Source organism: Salmo salar, chromosome 24 (assembly GCF_965601325.2).
Source record: "Salmo salar chromosome 24, fSalSal1, whole genome shotgun sequence".
NCBI classification, from domain to species: domain Eukaryota; kingdom Metazoa; phylum Chordata; class Actinopteri; order Salmoniformes; family Salmonidae; genus Salmo; species Salmo salar.
This window is the reverse complement of record NC_138314.1, coordinates 8,271,390-8,297,955: the sequence shown is the minus strand read 5'-3', so window position 1 is coordinate 8,297,955 and position 26,566 is coordinate 8,271,390. Positions and strand designations below refer to the sequence as shown.

At 42.7% G+C, this 26,566-nt stretch overlaps 2 protein-coding genes across 2 annotated transcripts in view; one reads left to right on the top strand and one right to left on the bottom strand.

The window, feature by feature from the left end:
• Positions 1 to 18,780, bottom strand: part of LOC106585177 (lipoxygenase homology domain-containing protein 1) — a 46,775-nt gene extending 27,995 nt beyond the window's left edge. The window contains exons 1-20 of the mRNA XM_082968459.1: positions 18,621 to 18,780; positions 17,190 to 18,122; positions 16,416 to 16,530; positions 10,578 to 10,658; positions 9,560 to 9,744; positions 9,309 to 9,407; positions 9,003 to 9,151; positions 6,279 to 6,402; positions 5,725 to 5,834; positions 5,421 to 5,561; positions 5,098 to 5,233; positions 4,552 to 4,712; positions 4,171 to 4,257; positions 3,869 to 4,004; positions 3,626 to 3,780; positions 3,275 to 3,435; positions 2,989 to 3,065; positions 2,492 to 2,688; positions 1,709 to 1,901; positions 1,295 to 1,455 (exon numbers count right to left, since the gene is read on the bottom strand). Of these exons, the coding sequence (XP_082824585.1) occupies positions 1,295 to 1,455; positions 1,709 to 1,901; positions 2,492 to 2,688; positions 2,989 to 3,065; positions 3,275 to 3,435; positions 3,626 to 3,780; positions 3,869 to 4,004; positions 4,171 to 4,257; positions 4,552 to 4,712; positions 5,098 to 5,233; positions 5,421 to 5,561; positions 5,725 to 5,834; positions 6,279 to 6,402; positions 9,003 to 9,151; positions 9,309 to 9,407; positions 9,560 to 9,744; positions 10,578 to 10,658; positions 16,416 to 16,530; positions 17,190 to 17,532 (2,811 nt within the window). The 5' untranslated portion in view covers positions 17,533 to 18,122; positions 18,621 to 18,780. The remainder of the gene's footprint in view (positions 1 to 1,294; positions 1,456 to 1,708; positions 1,902 to 2,491; positions 2,689 to 2,988; positions 3,066 to 3,274; positions 3,436 to 3,625; positions 3,781 to 3,868; positions 4,005 to 4,170; positions 4,258 to 4,551; positions 4,713 to 5,097; positions 5,234 to 5,420; positions 5,562 to 5,724; positions 5,835 to 6,278; positions 6,403 to 9,002; positions 9,152 to 9,308; positions 9,408 to 9,559; positions 9,745 to 10,577; positions 10,659 to 16,415; positions 16,531 to 17,189; positions 18,123 to 18,620) is intronic.
• A 145-nt stretch (positions 18,781 to 18,925) lies between these two features.
• On the top strand, positions 18,926 to 21,344 carry LOC106585178 (large ribosomal subunit protein eL37). Its single transcript, XM_014171100.3, has 4 exons — positions 18,926 to 19,060; positions 19,516 to 19,651; positions 19,970 to 20,054; positions 21,243 to 21,344. The coding sequence occupies exons 1-4, from the start codon at positions 19,058 to 19,060 to the stop codon at positions 21,310 to 21,312; spliced, it is 294 nt and encodes a 97-aa protein (XP_014026575.1). The 5' UTR covers positions 18,926 to 19,057; the 3' UTR covers positions 21,313 to 21,344.
• The last annotated feature ends 5,222 nt before the right edge of the window (positions 21,345 to 26,566 follow it).

Sequence of the window (26,566 nt, the reverse complement as noted above, 5' to 3'; positions counted from 1 at the left end):
ATCTGCATGGCCTTTGTTAGGGAGTACAAAAATCGTTGACAAAGGCCATGCAGCAGAAACGTGTCAGAGTAATTAAATATTTGTTCCATTGAACATGACTTACAAATAAAGTCATTATAATTAATTACATGAAGAGTGCCTTGGTCCCCCTTTCTTTTTGATGACCAATTTACCCATTTTACCAAAGAGCACCTTCTATCTACAAAGACCTACTATTATGTACCCTAGCAGCGCTTCCCTTCCTTCTTTTTTCTGCAGTAGAGTATGCAGGGAAATATGATTATGGTACAAATTTGCCTTTTTAGGATACCACCCCAGTGACAAAACCGTTAGTTCTTCTTAGGTGGCATCATTGTAACTTATGGTGGGTACAAATATGTACCTTTCTTCAATACATTGCTTTTCTGCTAAGCAAAGGTACAGATCAATACCATCAAGAGTTGAAGGTACACAAAATATGTTTGTAACCTGGGAAACAGAAATGTACCTTCACAGTACGTTGCGAGTGTGATGATTGTAGCTTTTATATTCAAATTATTGGATACACAAATGTACCATTATACTATTTTTTTGCCGAACAGTACCATGTGAGATCATACTAGTAATGTGGGAAAAAATCGAAACAGTTACATATCAGGATATTATTTTTGACGTTATATTGGATCAGATCGTTTTGACAATATCACAATATCATTTTTGCGCTAGTTGGCTGTACCTGCACCAAAACTCCAAGATTTTTCCTACATAGCTTGTTCTCCATCTTCTTTTTAAATAGAGAGCCAATTTGTTTTCAGCGCTTTTATTTCCATGACCGATCAAAACTAGTTTTCTCATGGCTCTCTCTTGTCCCTCTGCAGCAGACACATGGTGAGCAATATGTTTGGACCATGGAATCGCAATAAAAATCACAGTATTGAATCGCAATACATATCGTATCGTGATAATATTGTATCGTGAGGTCCCTGGCAATTCCCAGCCCTAGATCATATGTTTACCTCTGAAGGTACAATGTATGTATTTTTACCTTTTGTATCCCAGGGAACAATACCGTACCCTTATTTCTAAGAGTGTACCCTGATCCCTATCAGACTGTAATATTTAATATTATCTCCAGTGAAGACACACACTTCATAGGTGTTATCTTTTCATATTTTCAAACCATTTACTTACCCGTTTCTAATATTACTGTGTCTATAACGATATTGTATGCTATTGAATAATGTCAATACGTCTCAAATAGATTCAAATAGATTCTCAGAAAAAAAGGCTTGACATGAAATATGACAATAATGACCTTGAATATCTCAGTAGTTGCTCTCTCATAGTTGTTGGACCTGCTGGCCAGATTGACGACCTCGGTCTTGCCCTTATCACCGTAGATCTGGATGAAAACGTTAGCGTTGGTTCCAGCAAAGCTCACATCACCTGTCACCACTGTTATCTCATAGTTCATCACTGCAAAACAAGATTAAACAAAAATAATGATATTACAGAAGAACACAACTAATATATATAGCCTCTATGTGCCCCAATCAAAATCTTTGGATTCAAGTTAGTTCAATTTTCCATATCTGTGTGGATAGACTGAGAGATTGATTGGATTCCCTGTACAGTATATTAAAAAATAAAGCAGGAAACATCTATAGGTGTGTGTCTGTTTATAATTAAATGGGTGTGTATAAGGGTGTATTGTAATGGGTGTGTTTACATTGTTTAATGTCCAGGATCTCGCTAGGGTAGATCACCACCTCGGTCTTGCCGTCCGCCTCGTCCTTACAGAGCCAGCGGTGGCTGGGGAACATGTACTGACTCCCACTGGCCGGCACCATGATCTGGACACTGTCCAGGAACCAACCAGCATTCATCCCCTCGTTGTTGTGGCCAATCAACAGACGGTTGATCTGGTGTACAAAAAAAAGCATTTATTTTTCTACTCAATTAAATTTTGTATGTATCTCGGGTTAACATGAATACATCATTTTAATGAAAGTCTGACTTATGTGCATGTATCTTAAGGATTCAGCCTTGTATGAATAAGGTATACAATGCTTGTGTATATACATCTTTCATTTTTGAGAGATTACACTTTGGCAGAAATAAAGGCATCGCCTCTAGGCTTGGGCGACATACCGTTTATACCGTATACCGAGGGTATGATTTTCAATACCTTAATTTTTTTTTAAATCTAAATAAATGATATCCTTCTCAGGGCTCTAGCTATGCATTTGGTTTGCTAACTTGCTAGCTAAGTGGCTAGATGTCAAGATCAAGCTTCTTGGTTACAGCAGAGATATTCAATCCCCTTCTGGATCAAGATCCCTGTTTCTTTAAATTTTTGTTTTTAGGAGGGGGGAGGGGTAGCGACTCTTGTGTGCACATTCGTTAATACCGTATACCCCGGTATGGTACAGAAACAGTGTATCTGGATACCGTCCAACTCTAGTAGCCTCTAACCCCAACACTAAAACCAAGAATTCTACTGTTACTGTACCTGTCCAATGTCAAACGTCTCCACAGTGAACACATCCACCCGGCCCACCTCAAAGTAGTTGCGCAGGTTGTTGTCAGAGACCACCAGCATCATCTTACTGGTGTCTCCCTTCTCCCCATACAGCTTCACAAAAACCGTGGAGTTCGAGCTGCCTCCACTGACGCTGCCTGTCTTCACCGACACGTGATAGCTCACATCTGAAAGGCAGAAATACAAGTTGTAGTTCAGGTGTGTTTATTCACTCACGTGGCAGTGAAGAAATATATAGTATATACAGTAGTGTGGTCTCCGTACAACAACTTCAACAAACTTCTCAGTGAGTTGACAGCTCTCGTGTGGCTCAGTTGGTAGAGCATGGCGCTTGTAACACCAGGATTGTGGGTTCAATTCCCACAGGGGGGAAAAATACAAAAGTGTATGCACCACTGTAAGTCGCTCTGGATAAAAGTGCCTGCTAAATGACAGAAATATGAATATATTTTCCCACAAACACTTACTGTAGAGACGCTGTCCATCTGAAAATGGCACCAACTCCCGAACAATCTGTCCGTCATCCTCATTCCGATCTAGCCACCTGAGATGGTCAGGGAAAACATGGCCGTCTTAACTCTTACCCAAATGACCTGCTGTTATCTCAACCTGACCCTATTCTCTGATCACCTGGCACCTATTCAATCATCTTCCCCAAAGTCATAGATGTTACACACATTCCATACCTGTCCTAGGAGATACCTGGCTGTCCCTAAGTCATCTGTTCCACAAACTTCCTGTCCCATGTCTCACCTGCCGCAGGGGAACTCTACAACCTGAGACTCAGCCTGTCCCTCTTCCCTGACCATCACTTTCTCCAAGTACCAGCCACAACCTCCGCCCCGCCCGTTGTGCCCGATACGCACTCGCCGCACCTGCACGATTGACACCGCCTCAATAATGAACTCATCCATCTGAATCAGAGAGAGAGAGAGAGAGAGAGATAGAGAGAGATCTATGAGGAAGACAATGTAAACTGTCTTGGTGAATGGATTACAGCTAAGGTATGTGGAAAATCCTGTTCATTTATCATTTCAGTAAACAGCCTTTAGTGCAGTCCTTAGATATGTTCCAAGAGGCCTAGCGTGGGTCTCCTGGACTCACGTTGCCTTTCTCAAACTTGTTGACGTTGTTTTTGCAGTTGACCAGCGTACGTTCGCCTGTGTCTCCCAGGTCACCAATCAGATTGAGGAAGACAGTGGCGTCCGTCCCGCTGCCGCCAAACTTCCCCGTGCACACGGTCACACGGTACTTTATCACTACAACAACACAACAGCATTCCCTTAACAACGCTAGTATGTTTGAATAGGGTGAAACAATGCAGTAGGTGATCCTTTATGAACTTACAGGGCAGGGGTTCAGCAATCAGTTCTCCAGTGGCAGGCAGCTCTCTAACTAATTCGTTGTCATCCTCGTTAGTATCCAGCCAGCGCTCACAGGGGAACTTAAACTTCTCCTTCGTCAACGTTTTCATCAGAGATGCCTGCGGGAACACCAAGACAGTCAAGAGGGCAAATCTCTTATCACATGTGCTCTTGCCTAATGTAGTGCATTATATAGGGAATAGGGTGCCATTTGTGGCACAGATAGAGAGAATCTGAACCTCAAGCTTATTTGTGGATTTTTTCTTAATGTTTTCATTTGCTCACCTTGCTCAAATGCCACCCTGCAAAAGGGCTTCTCTTTTCATGCCAGATGCGACATTTTGTAAGCTTCCCCAAGTCAGGTAGCTCAACCTGTGTGTTGAATAACAAGAACAGTACACATCCATCGTTACTCAGTAATTAATCTGTCTGTCTGTCTGTCTGTCTGTCTGTCTGTCTGTCTGTCTGTCTGTCTGTCTGTCTGTCTGTCTGTCTGTCTGTCTGTCTGTCTGTCTGTCTGTCTGTCTGTCTGTCTGTCTGTCTGTCTGTCTGTCTGTCTGTCTGTCTGTCCTTCTGCCTGCCTGCCATTCTGTCTGTCTGTCTGTCTGTCTTTTTAGTCCACCCATCTGTCAGTCCATCCATCTATCCTAAATACATCACACACACCATGAACTTATCCAGCTGGCCCTGTTCAAAGTTGTCTGCTTTGTTGTCCAGTCTCATCTCGTCTGACTTGCCCTTCTCCCCATAGATCTGGAAGTAAATGGATGCGTCTGTTCCTGCGCCAGGCAAATCTGACGTCCAGATCCACAGAGACCAGGGGTGCTCTGAAGGGGACCAGACGAACTGAGAATTATTCTCCAAACTCAACAGACACACACTCTGGAAAAACACCTCAAACCACAGATACAGATGATATAGAATTTGTTTAGCAAGCTCAGTTTGAGAGTCAGGATTTTAACGGTTTCCATGTTAGAAACAAAAGTTAGAAGATGTTTACATTCCACTGATTTGAGAATGGAAATTGGAACTCTGTATATTCGCGGCCCTGGAGCACACCCTACTCAGATTCTCCGAGACATACAATACCATAAGCAGCTTTTTTTCTATCTATTACACATGGAATGGGATAAAATGTTTAAGAATAGCTAGGTGAGAGTATTAAAGATATCACATCCGAGATGTAATGAGAATTCAAGTAATGTCGCTTACTCTTCTGTTTCCTCTGCCTTAGTGAGACCATCTCGTAGAGCTCTCTCTCTATCAGTCCATCACCTTCGTCCTCATCCAGCCATTTACTGCAAGGGAAGGTCTGCTCGATCCCTGTGAACGGGCAGAACACCACTATCTGGAACATAAACACATACAAGAGACTCACTGTCATATGTTTACTGGAAATAGATTGGGATGTTAAACATGTAAGGAAGTCATTTATTCATATTAGTGTGTGTGTGTGTGTGTGTGTGTGTGTGTGTGTGTGTGTGTGTGTGTGTGTGTGTGTGTGTGTGTGTGTGTGTGTGTGTGTGTACTCGCACCTTCTCGCAGTACCAGCCAGCATTGACTCCTCCATTGTCGTGTCCGATGGTGACTCGGCTGAGGGGGCTGAGGAGGGCAGATATCTCCACGTTAAAGATGTCTGTCAGACCACGCTCAAACTTACCCCCCTGCAGGAAGATCTGTGGAAGAGACCGTGTACAATCACTATACAGACAAACACCACGTTGCTTTCACCTATGACTTCTAATGAATATGAATGACGAAAAGGAGGGAAGTAGCCACGTTGGACTAGGGAAATGCAATTCATTATAAAATGACATGTTACTTGATGCATGACTATACCTTGCCGCTGTTCTTCAGGCCCTTGGTGCCGTGCATCAGTATGTGGATGTTGGAGTTGGTGCCAGCTCCTCGGACCTTCCCTGTCACCACCTGGACGTGGTACACAATACCTGGCGGGTACAGTTACGTGTCAGCTAATCAGACACTCTGCCAACTCACGTCTCCGCTTCAGAACACCCACTCAGAGAGGAGTGAACAGGAAAATGAACCAAATCAAAACATTGATAGTGTGGAAAATAGAATGAATGTCAGGAGGGTCTGAGATATTGTACATTTACTGTTCATTTCCTTTTTGAAATGATCATTACACTAAATGTGGAGACAACTGCACTGTGAATGTCTACACGCACCTCCTATAGACAGAGGAATTTGCATATGATACTTTATTTTATGTTGTTGCTGCTCAGCCCCCTTTTACTTGTTACTTAAAGTAAATCTATATATAAGAATATCTGCTTAATGAACCAAATACTGAATATACTCTAATGTAATAGTGTAATGTGTCTTTTTGCTGTTTCGGGGGTCATATACAGTGTTGTCTGGTCTTTCCCCACCTGTGGGCTCACTGCCTCCAACTAGGATGTCCCTCTGAATCTTCCCATCATCCTCATCGACGGCGAACCAGCGGTTGATGGGGAACTCATACAGAGACTTGTTTCCCATGTCATCCAGGAGCACCTGCAGGGACAGGACCAGGTGCAATATACAGTTTGTGTTCAAGCCCCTTTCCTGGCCTCCCTCGCGTCTGCCAAGGGGTCTAACCCTATTGGCACAGTGTCTGTAACTGCATGATTCTTGGTTGAAAGCCCATCCTGGTTACCCCTGGTCAAAACCTTTACACTTGACAAATGTCCATCTGGCAAAGAGTAGGATAAACAAGCACCTGCATCAACCCTCCATTTCAGCAGTCAACAGTGTGACACATTCATGGGTCTGAATACAGGATATAAACAGGACCATAAATTAAAATAACACATTTTCAAGGTGTAAGTTATCGTTTATTGAATAAGTCCTGAAAAAATCATGTCTATCTTGGTGATCTTTGGTGTCAGTGTGTGTGGCAATCACCATCACATCTACAGACTGTCCCTCTACTGGAAATATAATCCCTTAATGAGGCCTGGTGTCCCTTTACTACAGGTTGGGTAGGATGTCCCTCTGGCCTATGTGTGTGTGTTTGTGTGTGTGTGAACTCATCTCATGGTTCCACACTGTAACTGGAATGTGTTGGAGGTGATGGGACACCAGTCTCAGATGAGAGGACAGGGAGGGGAGGAGAGGAGAGGAGGAGATGAGGATCACATGTCTTAAATACCTCTCCAGAGGCAACAGGGGCTCACGTACAGTAAAACATAGAATAGGGCAGGATATGGAATGATATGGATGGATCGTTCCTTCATCTTGCATTTCAGCAGCCTCCATCTAAAGCAAACATTGTCTTAACAGTTCAGGCAACCAGAAATGGGTTCAAATACATGTGTATTTGATTATTTGTTATTTAAAATAATTGTTCTGTGTATTTTTACAGTGGGATGTATTCATAAAATAATTTATCTTAATTTATCTTTCGTCTCTGTGTTTTCATAATTTATCTTCAATTCGCAAGAGGCTGAATGTACTGTATCTCACCGGAGAAAGCATCCAAGTGAGCGAAACAGCTCCCCTCTGTCTCTCTGTGTGGGCCATCTATTTGATGCTGTCTGGTCCAAAAGAGTAGGACATTGTTGCTTCCCATAGCATTGAATGCAAGGGAAGCCAATGAGCATTTGGCCTCCCTTAATAAAAACAAATATAATATAATAGCCAATCAGCGTTGAGCTAAACTGAGTGAGCTCAACTGTGTATGGTCCCAGCGCACCAAAAGAAAGTGTCAAGGGAAGCCAGTTTGGATTTGGCTTCACTCCTATCAAAGAGAAATACGTCAACAACATAAACAATTTGAATTGTTGCATCTTGTTGTGTTGTTGTCGTCCGGTGGCTAGCCAGCTATCTAGCTAAAATTGCCCCTCTCATAAATTAGCCATGGATGGAGATAGGGATTTGAACTCATGGTTGTAATCAATTATCCATATTTGTGAATGATTATAACAGTGATTCTGATACAAACATAAAATAAATTGTGCCCCTGAACTGAGAGGATGGAAGTTCACTATGTAGCTAGATGTAGAAGGTTAATGTTAACTAGCTAATGTTGCCCATGGAAGGAAGTTAGGCTAGCGAGCAAGCATTTTAGCCAGGTAGTAAATAAAAGCATGTACTATATGACAGTCATAGACTGTTTCTTCAACATGAACGAGAGGAGGATGGCATTGGCGTTTCTCTACAAGCAGGGTGAGTCAACATGTTTTTTCTACTTGCAGGAACGCACACACACACATACACAAATCAGAACCATGGACAGCCAAATCATATTTAGCTTACGTTGATTGGACTAAATTGTTTTTTGGTAGCTTTTAGTATTAGACTTAGTATAGGTGATTTGATGATGTTGAAATGTTGAAGTTGAAATGGTGCTGGAATAGTGGAGGCAGCTCCTGTTTAACTTTGCGACTTACAATAACTCTCCGTGGTTCTAAATCAATAGTTGTTTAGTAGTCCGAAAATGTCGGAAACATTAACTTTCTTGACCATGCTGTAGGTCATGTGACTGTTTGTTACGCGCAATATGCTTTGTGGACTTCACCGGACAGTGGTTGCTCTCCGGTTTTGTGATAAAACAAAGGTATGGTTGAATTTATTCTGCCACTGTGTCTTATTGTCTTGGCCTTAGGCATATATCATGGTCGCAAGACATAGCAACTAATAGGTTATAGAGCAAAAAACACAATTATCACAACACATAGGTTGCAATATGGCTTTTTTTCCTGGCTTGGCTTCCACGGTGATGCTGGTATTTGAGTATTTTCAAATACACAGCCCAAAACAAGTATTTTAGTTGAGTATTTGAATGGCTATTTTTAAAAAACAAGTAGTTGACCAAATTGTATTAAAAACTACCTGTGTTAAATGCATGGGAGTGTACTTGAGTTAGTGTATTTTTTCCATGTGTATTTCCAAATACATTCCAATATTCAACTACTTGTTTTTTTTAAATAAAGGTTATCTGAATACTTGTTTTGAAATGTAGTGAAAAGTTGTTAAAATACCTGAAATAGTATTTGAACCCAGGTCTGCTGGCAACATTGGTTCCTTCATTTTATGAGCTTATATCCTAATGAGCCTCCAGATTAAAACTCTTCATATAGCCATAGCATAGTCTTGCTTTAACTGTACTGTACCTTGTCCACAAACCATCCAGCGGAAGAGCCTTTGTTGTTGTGACCCAGGGTAATCTTCCTAATTTTGCCGAGGTGGGGAGCTTCTAAAGTGAACTTGTCCTCCGTGCCTTTCTCAAAGTTATCCTTCTTATTGTCCAACCGCCTCTCACCTATGAAAAGGGTCAGACATAACACGCAGAGCAGGTTTGAGTACTATGGTCCCGAATCCTAAACTGTAAATCAGTAACCTACAAGATATCACATTTTAGTTTCTCAATCACTCATAACTAACCATTCAAATTACCTATTGTCTGGAATGAAACTCACCGGTGTCACCAAACTCTCCAAAGATGTTGATGAAGACATCCGCATCTGTTCCACTGCCTTTTACATCTGCTGTGAACACGCTCACTACATACTTATTATCTACCAGAGAAAAACACACGTTTGATTAACCATAATACAACTAAATCAGATTGTAACTGGTTTTACATATATTATGCAAAAATCTCAGCCAAGGACCTTCCACAGGCTGCATCCAACACAATCAAATCCAAGATGGCGGACATGGTACCTACATTTGGGCAAGTCCATGGGGTCGAGGCTGCCCAGCAGGTCCCTGACAAACAGGTTGTCGCCCTCCACCTTACTGAGCCAGTTATTACAGGTGAAGTAGAACCTCATGTGAGGTCTGGTAATATCTGTCACCACCACTCTGTCCAAGAACCAGCTGGCATTCAGACCTGTGTTATCATGCTCTATCCTACAGGAGACATATCAATCAATCAATCAATGAAACATATACACTGAGTGTACAAAACATTAAGAACACCTGCTCTTTCCATGACAGAGACTGACCAGGTGAATCCAGGTGAAAGCTATGATTCCTTATTGATGTCACTTGTTAAATCCACTTCAATCCGTGTAGATGAAGGGGAGGAGACAGGTTAAAGAAAGATTTTTAAGCCTTGAGACAATTGAGACATGGATTGTGTATGTGTGCCATTCAGAGGGAGAATGGCCAGGACAAAAGATTGAAGTGCCTTTGAATGGGGTATGGCATTAGGTGCCAGGTGCACCGGTTTGAGTGTGTCAAGAATTGCAACGCTGCTGGGTTTTTCACGCTCAACAGTTTCCCGTGTGTATCATGAATGGTCCACCACCCAAAGGACATCCAGCCAACTTGACCCAACTGTGGGAAGCATTGGCGTAAACATGTGGAACGCTTTCAACACCTTGTAAAGTCCATGTCCCAACGAACTGAGGCTGTTCTGAGTGCAAAAAGGGGTGCAAGTCAATATTTGGAAGGTGTTCCTAATGTTTTGTTCACTATATATACTGTACCAAATCATACTAAATCCTGAAGGAAAGGTAAAAGTACTACAGGTCTCTAGTGCAGAGTTTCCCAAATGGTGGGTGATAGCTAGTCTCTATTAAGTTGCAACCTAAGTCAGGGTTTTGGCTAGAAACATTGTCTTTGTCTACTTGGTGGGTCACAAAAAATGTTACATTTCGAACCACTGCTCTACAATAGTGTGGAAAATGTACATCTACACACATGTCCAGTCTTCTGTAAAGGCAGAGGATCTGTCATACCGTATCTTCTTCAAAGGCCCAACGTTATGAGTTTTGATCCTAAAGACGTCTGTTTTGTTCTTCTCAAAGGCTGTTCTACTCCTGAAATGGGAATACAAGTAGGATATAAGGTATGAGAATACACAGATATGCATAAAGAACATCCCAACTCATCGCTGTATTTTAAGGTCTTATGCATAATGCTTCAACTGAAATCCATTTATATTCCAAAATATTGAATTTTCACACCCAACAAAAACACATAAGCAGGAGAAACACATGACTAATCATATTACCAAACACACTTGTCTTACTATGTTTTCCTTGCATTTACCTTATAGAAATTATTTGCTGTTTAAACCAAATCACTTCAATAAGTATGAGCCATAGAGTACCACAGTATGATTCATAATACCCATAAAACCTAGCAGTCAAATAAGGAAATGGTTCCAATAGTTTTTCCACCATTATCTTTATAAACACTTAAAATAATTGTATTATGTTTATTAATAATACAATTATTTTATTTTATAAACACTTAAACACTTAAAATAAGGGTTGTGTTTCATGTAGGCTTACACTGGCATTGCATTTTGAAAACCGTGTAAATCTCTCTAGGACAAGGTGACCTTTATCAATATACACTACCGGTCAAAAGTTTTAGAACACCTACCCTACTATGAAATGACACATATGGAATCATGTGGAAACCAAAAAAGTGTTAAACAAATTAAAATATATTTTATATTTGAGATTCTTCAAATAGCCACCCTTTGCCTTGATGACAGCATTGTACACTCTTGGCATTCTCCCAACCAGATTCATGAGGTAGTCACCTGGAATGTATTTCAATTAACAGGTGTGCCTTCTTAAAAGTCAATTTGTGGAATTGATTTCCTTCTTAATGCATTTGAACCAATCAGTTGTGTTGTGACAAGGTAGGGGGGTATACAGAAGATAGTCCTATCTGGCAAAAGACCAAGTCCATATTACAAGAGCAGCTCAAATAAGCAAAGAGAAACGACAGTCCATCATTACTTTAAGACATGAAGTCAATACGGAAAATGTCAAGAACTTTGAACGTTTCTTCAAGTGCAGTCGCAAACACCATCAAGCTCTATGATGAAACTGGCTCTCATGAGGACCACCACAGGAATGGAAGACCCAGAGTTACCTCTGCTGCAGAGGATAAGTTCATTAGAGTTACCAGCCTAAGAAATTGCAGCCCAAATAAATGCTTCACAGAGTTAAAGTAACAGACACATCTCAACATCAACTGTTCAGAGGAGACTGTGTGAATCAGGCCTTCATGGTCGAATTGCTGAAAAGAAACCACTCCTAAAGGACGCCAATAAGAAAAAGAGACTTGCTTGGGCCAAGAAACACAAGCAATGGACATTGGACTGGTGGAAATCTGTCGTTTGGTCTGGAGTCCAAATTGGAGATTTTTGGTTCAAACCGCAGTGTCTGTGAGACACGCGGTATGGGTGAATGGATGATCTCTGCATGTGTAGTTCCCACCGTAAAGCATGGAGGAGGAGGTGTTATGGTGCTATTCTGGTGACACTGTCTGTGATTTATTTGAAATTCAAGGCACACTTAACCAGCACGGCTACCACAGCATTCTGCAGCAATACGCCATCCCATCTGGTTTGGGCTTAGTGGGACTATCATTTGTTTTTCAACAAGACAATGACCCAACACACCTCCAGGCTGTGTAAGTGCTATTTGACCAAGAAGGAGAGAAATGGAGTGCTGCATCAGATGACCTCCACAATCCCCCGACCTCAACCAAATTGAGATGGTTTGGGATGAGTCTAACCGCAGAGTGAAGGAAAAGCAGCCAACAAGTGATCAGCATATGTCCATCAGGACTGTTGGAAAAGCATTCCAGGTGAAGCTGGTTGAGAGAATGCCAAGAGTGTGCAAAGCTGGGTGACTATTTGAAGAATCTCAAATATAAAATACATTTTGATTTGTTAAAAAATAAATAATTCCTTTATTTAACTAGGCAAGTCAGTTACGAACAAATTCTTAATTTCAATGACGGCCTAGGAACAGTGGGTTAACTGCCTTGTTCAGGGGCAGAACGACAGATTTTTACCTTGCCAGCTCGGGGATTTGATCTTGCAACCTTTCGGTTACAAGTCCAACACTAACCACTAGGCTACTGTAACGGTCGTCGTAGTGGATGGACTAAGGCGCAGCGGGTTGAGTGCTCATATTAACTTTATTAGAACACTTATAAACAAAACAAGAAAAACGAACGGACGACAAACAGTCTTGCAGGCAACACACAGCTATGCAAAGAACAACCTCTCACAAATCCCATGACAAACACATTCCTATTTATAGGACCTTCAATCAGAGGCAACGATAGACCGCTGCCTCCAATTGAAGGCCCCAAATCCAATTACCTAAACATAGAAATGACTAGACAGAACATAGAAACACTAACATAGAACAATGACAAAAACCCCGGAATACATAAACCAAACACCCCTCTACATACACACCCCGAACCATATAAAACAAATACCCCCTGCCACGTCCTGACCAAACTATAATAACAAATAACCCCTTTACTGGTCAGGACATGACAGTAACCCCCCCCACCCCCCCAAAAAGGTGCAGACCCCGGATGCACCTAACAAAAAAAATCGTACAAAAATAAACCCCTTAAACTAAACGGAGGGAAGGGAGGGTGGCTGCCGTCACCGACGGCTCCCATGCTACACCCCCCCCTCCTCAAACCTCCTACAGTGGAGGTGGCTCAGGCTCAGGTCTTAGTCCCCTACCTGACCAGTCCACCCCCAATGAATACCTCGGCCTGAAGCCTGTCACTGTAGACCCTGGACTGTACTCTGGGAGCTCCGGACTGTAGGCCGACTCTGGGAGCTCCGGACTGTAGGCCGACTCACTCGGTTCCGGACTGTAGGCCAACTCACTCGGTTCCGGACAGTGGGCCGTCTCCCTTGGTTCCGGACAGTGGGCCGTCTCCCTTGGTTCCGGACAGTGGGCCGTCTCCCTTGGTTCCGGACAGTGGGCCGTCTCCCTTGGTTCCGGACAGTGGGCCGTCTCCCTTGGTTCCGGACAGTGGGCCGTCTCCCTTGGTTCCGGACAGTGGGCCGTCTCTCTACGGGGCACTGTCGCCGGAGGCTCTGGACGAGGGAGGCACTGTCGCCGGAGGCTCTGGACGAGGGAGGCACTGTCGCCGGACGCTCTGGACGAGGGAGGCACTGTCGCCGGACGCTCTGGACGAGGGAGGCACTGTCGCCGGACGCTCTGGACGAGGGAGGCACTGTCGCCGGACGCTCTGGACGAGGGAGGCACTGTCGCCGGACGCTCTGGACGAGGGAGGCACTGTCGCCGGACGCTCTGGACGAGGGAGGCACTGTCGCCGGACGCTCTGGACGAGGGAGGCACTGTCGCCGGACACTCTGGACGAGGGAGGCACTGTCGCCGGACACTCTGGACGAGGGAGGCACTGTCGCCGGACACTCTGGACGAGGGAGGCACTGTCGCCGGACACTCTGGACGAGGGAGGCACTGTCGCCGGACACTCTGGACGAGGCACTGTCGCCGGACACTCTGGACGAGGCACTGTCGCCGGACACTCTGGACGAGGCACTGTCGCCGGACACTCTGGACGAGGCACTGTCGCCGGACACTCTGGACGAGGCACTGTCGCCGGACACTCTGGACGAGGCACTGTCGCCGGACACTCTGGACGAGGCACTGTCGCCGGACTCTCTGGACGAGGCACTGTCGCAGGACACTCTGGACGAGGCACTGTCGCCGGACACTCTGGACGAGGCACTGTCGCCGGAAGTTCTGGACTGAGCTGACGCACTGGAAGCCCGGTGCGTGGTGCTGGCTTCGGATGTGCCAGACTGGAGACACGCACCTCACGGCTAGTGCGAGGAGCGGGAACAGGATACACTGGACCGTGAAGGCGCACTGGCGGTCTCGAGCGCAGTACTGGCTCCACCCTTACTGGCTGGATGCCCGCTTCCCCCTGGCAAATGCGGGGCGCTGGCACCGCGCACACAGGCCTGTAAATGCTTGGCCTCGACACCGTGCGCATCACTCCAACGCACGGGACTTGACCAGTAATAGGCTGCCTCCAATAAGCACGGGGAGTTGGCTTGCGGCTTAATCCTGGCCCCGCCAAACTACCCGTGTGCCCCCCCCCAAAAAAATCTTGGGGCTGCCTCTCAGGCTTAAATGCCAACCGTGTACCCCTGTAACAGTCCCGGTCTTCGTTCCATCTTTGCCGTTCCTCTCTTGCTGTCTCCACCTGTCTCCATGGCAGGGTCTTGTCCCCTGCCATTATCTCCTCCCATGTCCACGATGTCCTCCACTCCCTTTTCTCCCTGGCCCAGGATCTGCTTGGTCCGTGTTTGGTGGGAGGTTCTGTAACGGTCATCATAGTGGATGGACCAAGGCGCAGCGGGTTGAGTGCTCATATTAACTTTATTAGAACACTTATAAACAAAACAAGAAAAACAAACGGCCGACAAAGTCTTGCAGGCAACACACAGCTATGCAAAGAACAACCTCCCACAAATCCCATGACAAACACATTGCTATTTATAGGACCTTCAATCAGAGGCAACGATAGACAGCTGCCTCCAATTGAAGGCCCCAACCCCAATTACCTAAACATAGAAATAGAAATGACTAGACAGAACATAGAATACACTAACATAGAACAATGACAAAAACCCCGGAATACATAAACCAAACACCCCTCTACATACACACCCCGAACCATATAAAACAAATACCCCCTGCCACGTCCTGACCAAACTATAATAACAAATAACCCCTTTACTGGTCAGGACGTGACAGCAACACTGCCGCCCTGATTCCATATGTGTTATTTCATAGTTTTGATGCCTTCACTATTATTCTACAATGTAGAAAATAGTTCAAATAAAGAAAAACCCTTGAATGAGTAGGTGTTCTAAAACTTTTGACCAGTAGTGTATTTACCCGCTGAAAATGAAATGCGAATTAGCTGCTAATGTGGCTATCATTAAGAACTACAAATACAATGGTGATCTAGACGAGACTGACAAATTGAGGCAAAAGGTAAGAATCTCTGAATTAACTATCTAATGTTAGCTAAATGTAGTAATGAATAAATTGGCTACATTTCTTTAAATTGACAATTCTTTGAACTGACTGATGCAAGTTTTAAATTGACACAATACCTGTTTAGCAAGGGTTTAAACTAGAGATGACGTGCAGGGATTTGTAGTCTTTCATGATGTCTACTTTGATGCTAATTAGCATTTTCAAATATGAGAATAAATAGAGCCGAATATATTGATAAAAGTCACCTTGCCCGAGAAAGATTTTTTTTTTATTCTTATGTTCCCCAGATGACAGTTCTGCTCAAAATACTAATTATGTATTTTCAACAATCAAAAATACAGGATAAAATGTGACCCAACAGTAAAAAATTACCACTGAAATACCTCTTTTCCGTGCTGTGTAATTGGAGATAAAAGGATAAAGAACAGGTGTTAAACCTCAAACTAGCAGAAACAATCAATATATGTTTTGCAATTTACATTACATTTTACATTTACGTCATTTAGCAGACGCTCTTACCTAGAGCGACTTACAAATTGGTGCATTCACCTTATGATAATGTATGTCAGTGTAATGAGAGGATTGGCTCTAATTAGATTACAGTTCAGATTTCTGTAGAGCTTTTCATGTTGTCTCAGTTAGGCTAACAACATCAATGTCAATTAGATTAAAATACAAACTGATAATTGAATACTTTTATTTATTCAAAAATTCAATTTTATATAATATCTAAGACAGCCCACAAAGGGGACTCACTTGCTAGCCAGGTGCACCTTCGGAGTGATGCCATATTCCCCGAAGAGAGTGATAAACACGTTGGCATCGGTGCCCGCCCCCCTCTCATCTCCAGTGATGGTCACCACCTCATACACTGCAGGGGTGTATGACATGGCAAAGAGAGAGTTAGAGGCACAGACAGACAGACAAAAAACACGGACAGATCAAGAATGAGATATAGTGTGTGTAAGTGTGAGTGAGTGACTAAAACAGTACTGTAGAGTGAAAAAGAAAGAAAGTCTACAACTAGTTGTAAGTATTCTAGGTAGACACCCCAAAAAATGTAATAACAATGTCAGGTCCTTTTCATTAAGTTAAACAAGCTATTGTTATTGATAGGTGTCATGTTACATTTGAGATGCAGACATAGGCCTACCTCATACCTGTGAATACTTTAAGTGTTGTATTACCCAGAAAATTGAGGTCAACAATGAAGCTATTACACCAGGAACCAGCAACGATACAGCCATTGTATTAATCAAATGCAGTCAACCTATTAAGAGGGGAGCTCATGCATTGAGAAATAGTTAAGGACTCAAATATTTTTTGTGTAGTAGACCTATTATATTTCTGGCAAACATGCTTGAAGCTAGCCAGCCAATAATACTATGAGGTCTGAATTTTGTATGTTCTTCCATTTATTGTTTGTGCCCATTAATTACCGTTATGTTTGATGCTGTGACCTGCTTCTGTTCCTGATCTGTGTGTCACATTCTAGTTACACAGTACAATGTACAATATAATGTGTCATACCTTTCTTCTTGTGGTACTCATCCTCATAGTTCTCCATGGTATCTGGCTCATAGTTCCGTAGTTCATTCTCATAGATCTCCACGTAGTTCTCAACCAGCTTCTTTTTTTTGCCTTTCCCCTTTTTGGTGTCCTCATCACTGTCCCCCCCTGAGCCTTTCTTGGCCTTTTTCTTCTTCTTTTTGCCGTCCCCTTCTTCATCTCCCTGTTCGCGAGGTTGTTCGCCCTCTTTCTTGTCCTTTTTGGATTTTTTGTCGTCGTCTTTAGATTTTTTGTCCTTTGACCCCATGACGTTCTCCTGGTTGTCTTTCTTCTTCTTTGTTCCCTTACTGGTGGCCTCAATCATACCAGGGAGCCTCTCTGCTCTCTTTTTCTTGTTATCGATGGTATCACTGTGATCTTCATCATCTGTACTCTTAGACTCACTGCTTCTCACCTCATACTCCTCCTCGCTGTCCTTCTTAGCTTTCTTCTTATTTTTCTTTACTTTTCCTTTGTTCTCCCCCTTTTTCTTGCTGCTTTTTACATCAGGCTCAGAGGTGTCAGAGTGGTACCCTTCTTCTGGAGCTTTTGATTTCTTTCTCTTCCCCCTGCCAGCTCCAGCATCCTCTGTGCCAGTGACCCTATTATGCTTCTTCTTGGGCTCTGGCTCCTGATCCTCTGAGCTCTCGTCATCCACCTCTTCGGTTCCACCACTGCCCTTGGCATTGTTTTTTTTTTCTTTTTCGGGGACATCTTTAATTTATTTACTACCTTGTAACTGTAACTGATTCCAGTGTGTACCGGTGAAACACGATTAAACTGACCTGTAGTGCCACCGTAGTGACCAGCCGGTGCAAGCAGGATGGGGCCAGAACCGAACAGACTCTTGGGTAGAGCAGACTGCAGGGTGGCTTGAGGTGGCTGGGGCAGCCCTCTCCTGCTGTAGTTCCCCACCTGAAACAGTAACAGCCACTGAGCTCATAAAAAATTACTACCACTGCTGGGTTGTCACCTGATCAGTCGAGAAAGCCCCTGTAAAAATTGAGAACAGACAGAAAATTCTAACCTACATTAGAAGCTGATGAGGGTTCTACAACTCAAGAAAGGAGATATGTGGTTCAAACAATAAAAATTCAGACAACCTGCCACTGTTTTGGTAAACCGCTGAGGGATGGAGCTGGAGAAATGTAACCACTCAAATTCATTGACAGAGCTATGCATGCAAGTTCTTTACATACATGATATACAAATTGTAGTTTTAATGTTTTGAGGCAATAAAGTATTTACAATTACTTTGTTTACAAACAATGGAATTAAACATGTTTATATTTTGTGCTGTGATGGGATACGACAGCAGAACTAAAGGCATTTACGTTATATTCTTTCAGTCAATGGATATCATTTATGATGACTCCCTGGTGACTATATAGGATAACATTTTTTTTCAAGTACCTCCTAAATCGCTCCATCAACTTCATGTAGTCATGATGAAAGTCCAGAGAAATATGCATAAAGAGAAATAAGTAGTAAGCACGTGAGCAAGGGAGATGAAAATTATAATGTCGGATTTTCTGGATTCAAAATTGGCAGTAGCCTCAACAGACCGCTAGTACTCGCTGTTGATCCTGTCTCTCGAGGCAAAATTGGCATCTGGCATGATGGGATAACATTATCTCAAAATAAAAATTATAATTATAATACAATACATGTTGTATTACAGTATTTTGTATTTAAATTTCAACGACCAATATCAATTTGTTACGTTCCGTGCTAGTGAAAGGAACACATTATTGGCAGCTCTTGTATTGCTACAGCATACCGGAACGGACTGAATTTAGTGCAACACAAAACCTTTTTCCGGTCTCTGTCGTGTGAACTTCGGCAAGAAGATGGTAAGAGTGGACCAAGATTACACAGAAAATCTCAAATCATCTGCTTTAATGCATTTTCTCCCATATCATCTGCATTATTGTTGTGGAGATGAGAGCAATGAAGTGTCACAGACCCCAGTATTTCACGGGTTCAGTTTCATAATCAGTTATCAACCCGATTAATGAACTGTAACGTTAACTAGTTTCCCAATCATTCTCAAAATGAAAGCAAACCATTATTTTTGGCCCCCATAAAATAAACAATTTTAAAGACGGCATTCATTAGTATGTCCTTATTTTCATTGTGTAAAAAAAGCGAAAGCCGTGCCTAGGTTCTACTGATTTTCACTAGCATCACGTTAGCCAGCCAACTGACATAGCTATGTGACATTATTCAGTTGTATGTAATGTTGTGTTTGGAATGAACTATACTGTCCAATTGTTATTGCTTATCATACATGTTTTATGTTTCCCAGACGAAGGGAACGTCGTCATTTGGTAAACGTCGCAACAAGACGCACGCCCTGTGTCGTCGGTGCGGCTCCAAGGCATACCACCTCCAGAAGTCCTCCTGCGGAAAGTGTGGCTACCCCGAAAAGCGCAAGAGAAAGTGTGAGTGGCTCATGCTGTTCTTGAATGTCTGGCAGGTGGTTAGCTAGTTGTTATTGATCAATCAGCGCATCCATCGGTGTGACCATTGGGGACTCATCAGAGAGTCTACATGGATGGATGGATGTATGCTGCAGGTCATGTCAAGAGTTTTCGGTGATGCATAACGTTATGTCAAAAAGAAAAGACAGCTGAAATTAAAGGTGTCCGCACACGCAGCAGTGACATTTTGCGCGTACAAATTTGTTTTTGGAAGGGTTTAGTCAAGCTGCAGTTTTGCTCTTCATTGATTCTAACACGCTCATCATTTTACCCGTGCAGATAACTGGAGTGCCAAGGCCAAGCGACGCAACACTACCGGAACTGGCCGTATCAGACACCTGAGGGTCGTCTACCGCAGATTCAGGTGAGTCCAACATCCTTCTTGCAATGAATTTCAAGGGTGGTTTGCATTTGTACATCAAATGCAGACAGAAGGCAATGTTTCCCACGGAATTCAAAGAAGAACTGTTCTTTAGGCATGATTATGTACCTCAATCTTTCCATTGTTTGCATGCATTTTTGTCTGTTGAATGTGAGACTGGATTAAACGTTTTGTCTGTGTAGATAGAGAAGCACCTGATTTGCCCCCCTTTTCTGACCTGCAGAGTCACTTGAGTCCGTGTATGTCCTTACAGTAGGCCCTATGTAATGTAACAGGTGTGATTTCACTAGCTAGGTTTGCCTTGATGGATTTGGTTGTGGTCTACACAGATACATTTCAGTGCCGGGTTGAACCCTCAGTTTTGTTGATGTTGAGATAATATTAAGGGTTATTTGATATACCATGAGGTAGGTGGTGTTAGTTTTATTAGTTTTTATTAGTTTAGTTAGTGACTATTAGGTAAACTACTCGTCAAATGTGTTTTTCTGCAATAAAATTGTGACTAGGCTGGCATGATTTGACAAGGCCATGGCAGTGAGAGACTTGAATGCTTGTTGACATCACATGATCACTGGAGACTTTTGATATCGCCAAGTTGGAAGGCTTATTTCACTGTTCTTTCTTGAATGTTACCTGGCGCGAACAGATATTGTTGCTATGTAAGTTGCTAGCGAAAGGCCAGTCTCGTATCACATACTCAGCTCTAAGACGTGATGGTAGATTCATTTCTAGTAGACTTATAGACAACACTGAAACGGGCTATTTATACCCAGTTAAGGGCAGAAAAGCTAAAAGAAACCAGAAAGATAAAGACAAGTGGGAGGCCATGTAACAATGGAGAGCCGTCGTACCACACATCACATTGGTCGTAGTGTTAACCCATACAGAAGTTATTTTGATCCGGATGACACTGAAGTTGGACACTGCTTTATAACACATCCAGAAGATTTTTAAGATGCAGAGTAGGCTTATATCAATTGAAAAGAAAGGAAAATACCCCAATTACTCTTCTGCCGTGCCACCTTCTAAGCGGGTGGTACATGTTGGGGGATGGATGGGGTTACGTTCCTCACAATGTAAAACATTTGAGACCTACTGATATAAATGTAGTTTACAATTCATTGTCCTCCTTCCTCATTAACACATTTAATTTTCTCTTGTCTTTTCCAGGAATGGATTCCGTGAGGGAACTGTCCCTAAGCCTAAGAGGGCAGCAGTGGCTGCCTCTAGCTCTTCCTAGGCTGAGTTTGAAATAAATTCATCATAAAACAACTTGATGGCCTCTCGTCCTCTTCATTGGTCAGTTTTAGGTTATACAATGAAAATCAAAATGTTGAACGGTTAACTCTGACAAGAACCCTAGCAGCAACCATTAAATGTTGGGATCAATGGAAGCTGCTGAGGGGAGAACGGCTCATAATAATGTCCGGAACAAAGCAAATGGAATGGCATCAAAACACCTGGAAACCATGTGTTTGATGTATTTGAAACCGTTCCACTGATTCTGCTCCAGCCATTACCACGAGTCCGTTCTCCCCAATTAACGTGCCACCCCAATTAACGTGCCACCAACCTCCTGTGGTTGGGATTCAGTTTTATCACTAAAACTTGTTTGAAGGAAGGTTTTTCCTGCAACCAGTAGAGGGACACATTTCTTCATGGTTGTTTCTTGAGGATCTGAAAAATAATCTGAAATAATAGGGCTCTATTTTGCTGTGCGTCTAGGAATATTAATTCAGGACCACCAGTGTGCTGAGAAAAATGTATAATTCTAAAATATTCTTCATTATGCTCTTAAATTTCTTCATGTGCGCCTACATTTTTCAATTTAGGTGCACCTTGTAAAAAATGGTCAGCGTAGAGCCCTGAATGATTCACTTGTTTATTCTTCAAAGTGCATAAGGCAGAAAAGGTTTAGGATTCTTCAGTCACAGTATTGTGATTTGACAAAAGAGGCATGAGGGAGGGGGAAAAAGCTTGTTTGAATAGATATTTAGCAGTTCTACAAATAAATATATTTCCCACAATTCAAACTACTGGATAAAATGTGAAAATTACATGGGACTAACTGTTATAGTAACCAGTAATTGGCTTCAATACAGTAACTGCAAATCACTGATATGTTTGAATATACGTTCAAAGGGTTTCCCTAGGGCTGGTATACAGACAGTGATACTTGTGGTTAACCAAACATCATTACAGTGTTCTTACTTTCAAAGAGCCCAATCCCACAGATCCTCTATAGCTGTCAGGTGACACTGTCAGTTTGCCAGACCAGATGTCCATGAGGTTTTCCTGCACGGCCACTTGGAGAGCATCTCAAAGCCACAATGTGTATGGCCTCTTCCATTCACTGAACATAATAACGTTTAGAAGTCCATGTGATAGGAAATGTATCTAGCTTTGGTTTTATAATAGATGAAGCCAAACTCAGTGGCTCTTCTCATATCTACATGTCAACAGTGTTTTAGTGTAAAGGTATGTGGTAGAGTTGTTACATGTGCATGACACTGTTTTGGAGATGTTTGACATAACATGTAGAATTGGAATATAAGTAGCTGGCACACCATAGATGGGTTTGAGTGGTGTTTTGCATTGCAGAGAAAGTTCTGTCTTCTCCAGTTTTCCATTAGTCCATAATCTCCCAATTTAATTGGATTCCCATGGCTGTATATGCTTATTTTCTATCAGAATCCAGAAGGAGCTTTATCATAACAAAGCCGCTAGTCGCTAAAAAGACACACAAAAATAAACACCATGGCAACTCCCACAGTCCATACAGGATGAAGTGGCGGGAATTAAGAGGAGATATTTTGTCACAGCAGGAAAGGAGAAGAACCTATCCACAGACGGTGTGTGTCAAAACTCAGGCTGAACTTTACCTGTGTTTGTTTTCCTTACTGAAAGTGTTGCAAGAGGACAAAGCTCTTTGAAAAACTTGATACTAAGTCCACAAATGTGAGGAATTTTACTCCCAGTATAGTCCGAGTTGGCATGTCAGCATCAATAAGGTAAAAAAAGGTACTGGACCTTTGAAGTACCTTTGTAGCAGGGTTATATAACCTACCAATGGATCCATTTCAAACAGCCAGATGTGTCCAAACTGAGAACCAACTGCTTGTTCCTTTATTTAGACTAATCCTTCAGTTTCTAACAACCAGATACTGAATATGTACTATATCATGGAAGATATCATCTTGGTCAACTCTGAGTCAAGTGTTCTGTGAGTGTCCATAGAACCTAATGGATTAAACCCCAGTGTTTTACCCCAGCACAATTCCAGTAGAAACTTTGCTTGCGGTGCAATGAATTATATTTTAAATCTTCAAAAGATGGCTTGTGTGTGTGTGTGTGTGTGTGTGTGTGTGTGTGTGTGTGTGTGTGTGTGTGTGTGTGTGTGTGTGTGTGTGTGTGTGTGTGTGTGTGTGTGTAAAAGAAAAAGGGAGATGATGAGCCAACCACTTGGATGCCTAACAGCCAGACTGTTATTTTGGGACAGGTTCGTTGCAAATTGGAAAAGGAATTGTTCTGAAAGGAAATATACAGTGCATTTGGAAAGTATTCAGACCCCTTGACTTTTTCCACATTTTGTTATGTTACAGCCTTATTCTAAAATAAAAAATAAAAATCCTGTCTACACACGGTAGTAACCCATAATGACGAAGCAAAAACAGGGTTTTAGAAAATGTTGCTAATTTATTGAAATAACCTGAAGTATGACCTTTACATAAGTATTCAGACCGTTTAGTCAGTACTTTGTTGAAGCACCTTTGGCAGCGATTACAGCCTAGAGTCTTCTTGGGTATGACGCTACAAGCTTGGCACACCTGTATTTGGGGAGTTTGTCCCATTCTTCTCTGCAGATCCTTTCAAGCTCTGTCAGGTTGGATGGGGAGCGTTGCTGCACAGCTATTTTCAGGTCTCTTCAGAGATGTTCGATCGGGTTAAAGACTGGGCTCTGGCTGGGCCACTCAAGGACATTCAGAGACTTGTCCCGAAGCCACTCCTGCATTGTCTTGGCTGTGTGCTGAGTGTCGTCGTCCTGTTGGAAGGTGAACCTTCGCCCCAGTCTGAGGTCCTGAGCGCTCTGGAGCAGGTTTTCATCAAGGATCTCTGTCCACTTTGCTCTGTTCATCTTTGCCTTGATCCTGACTCGTGTCCCAGTCCCTGCCGCTGAAAAACATCCCCACAGCATGATGGTGCCACTACCATGCTTCACCGTAGGGATGGTACCAGGTTTTCTCCAGACGTGAGGCTTGGCATTCAGGCCAAAAAGTTAAATCTTGGTTTCATCAGACCAGAGAATCTTGTTTCTCATGGTCTGAGAGTCCTTAGGTGCCTTTTGGTAAACTGCAAGCGGGCTGTCATGTGCCTTTTACTGAGAAGTGGCTTCCGTCTGGCCACTCTACCTAAAGGCCTGATTGGTGCAGTGCTCCAATGGAAAGTTCTCCCATCTCCACAGAGGAACTCTGGAGCTCTGTCAGAGTGACCATTGGGTTCTTGGTCACCTCCCTGACCAAGGCCCTTCTCCCCGATTGCTCAGTTTGGCCGGGCGGCCAGCTATAGGAAGAGTCTTGGTGGTTCCAAACTTCTTCCATTTAAGATTGATGGAGGCCACTGTGTTCTTGGGGACCTTCAATGCTGCATAAATTTTTTGGTACCCCCCAGATCTGAGCCTCGACACAATTCTGTATCGACCTCATGGCTTGGATTTTGCTCTGACATGCACTGTCATCTGTGGGACCTTATATAGACAGTTATGTGCCTTTCCAAATCATGTCCAATCAATTTAATTTACCACAAGTAGACTCAATGAAGTTGAAGAAACATCTCAAGGATGATCAATGGAAACAGGATGCACCTGAACTCTATTTCGAGTCTCATAGCAAAGGGTCTGAATACTTACAGTGGCAAGAAAAGTATGTGAACCCTTTGGAATTACCTGAGTTTCTGCATAAATTAGTCATAAAATTTGAGTGTGCTATTCACAAGAAGCATTGCCTGATGTGAACCATGCCTCGAACAAAAGAGATCTCAGAAGACCTAAGATTAAGAATTGTTGACTTGCATAAAGCTGGAAAGGGTTACAAAAGTATTTCTAAAAGCCTTGATGTTCATCAGTCCACGGTAAGACAAATTGTCTATAAATGGAGAAAGTTCAGCACTGTTGCTACTCTCCCTAAGAGTGGCTGTCCTGCAAAGATGACTGCAAGAGCGCAGTTCAGAATGCTCATTGAGGTTAAGAAGAATCCTAGAGTGTCAGCTAAAGACTTACAGAAATCTCTGGAAGATGCTAACATCTCTGTTGACGAGTCTACGATATGTAAAACACTAAACAAGAATGATGTTCATGGGAGGACACCACGGAAGAAGCCACTGCTGTCCAAAAAAAACATTGCTGCATGTCTGAAGTTTGCAAAAGAGCACCTGAATGTTCCACAGCGCTTCTGGCAAAATATTCTGTGGACAGATTAAACTAAAGTTGAGTTGTTTGGAAGTAACACACAACACTGTGTGGAGAGAAAAAAAGGCACAGTACACCAACATCAAAACCTCATCCCAACTGTAAAGTATGGTGGAGGGAGCATCATGGTTTGGGGCTGCCTCAGGGCCTGGACAGCTTGCTATCATCAATGGAAAAATGCATTTTTATCAAGACATATTGCAGGGGAATGTAAGGCTCTCTGTCTGCCAATTGAAGCTCAACAGAAGTTGAGTGATGCAACAGGACAACAACTCAGAACACAGAAGTAAATCAACAACAGAATGGCTTCAACAGAATAAAATACGCCTTCTGGAGTGGCCCAGTCAGAGTCCTGACCTCAACCCGATTGAGATGCTGTGGCATGACATCAAGAGAGCAGTTCACACCCGACATCCCAATAACATTGCTGAACTGAAACAATTTTATAAAGATGAATGGTCCAAAATTCCTCCTGACTGTTTTGCAGGTCTGATCCGTAACTACAGAAAAATGTTTGGTTGAGTTTATTGCTGCCAAAGGAGGGTCAACCAGTTATTCAATCCAAGGGTTCACATACTTTTCCCAGCCTACACTGTGAATGTTTACACGGTGTGTTCAATAAAGACATGAAAATGTATAATTGTTTGTGTGTTATTTGTTTAAGCAGACTGTGTTTGTCTATTGTTGTGATTTACATGAACATCTGATCTGATTTTATGACCAATTTATGCAGAAATCCAGGGAATTCCAAAGGGTTCACATACTTTTTCTTGCCACTGTATGTGAATAAGGTATTTCTGTTTTTATTTCGCTTTGTCTTTATGGGGTATTGTGTGTGGCTTGATGAGGAAAAACATTTATTTAATCCATTTTAGAATACGGCTGTAATGCAATTTTTTGTTGTTGAAAAAGTCAAGGGGTCTGTATACTTTCAGAAGGCACTAAGTGAATGTACCAAGTGTAGATGTTTGCACTTTGAAATGGTTGAATAAGGAAACAGCTGACACAAAGTGCGTTTGTTATTAGTGCA

Excerpts from the sequence above, each read along its gene's own strand:
- LOC106585178 (XM_014171100.3), top strand. Across the intron at positions 19,652-19,969 it reads CGAAAAGCGCAAGAGAAAGT|ATAACTGGAGTGCCAAGGCC; the intron begins GTGAGTGGCTCA and ends TTACCCGTGCAG. Across the intron at positions 20,055-21,242 it reads GTCGTCTACCGCAGATTCAG|GAATGGATTCCGTGAGGGAA; the intron begins GTGAGTCCAACA and ends TGTCTTTTCCAG.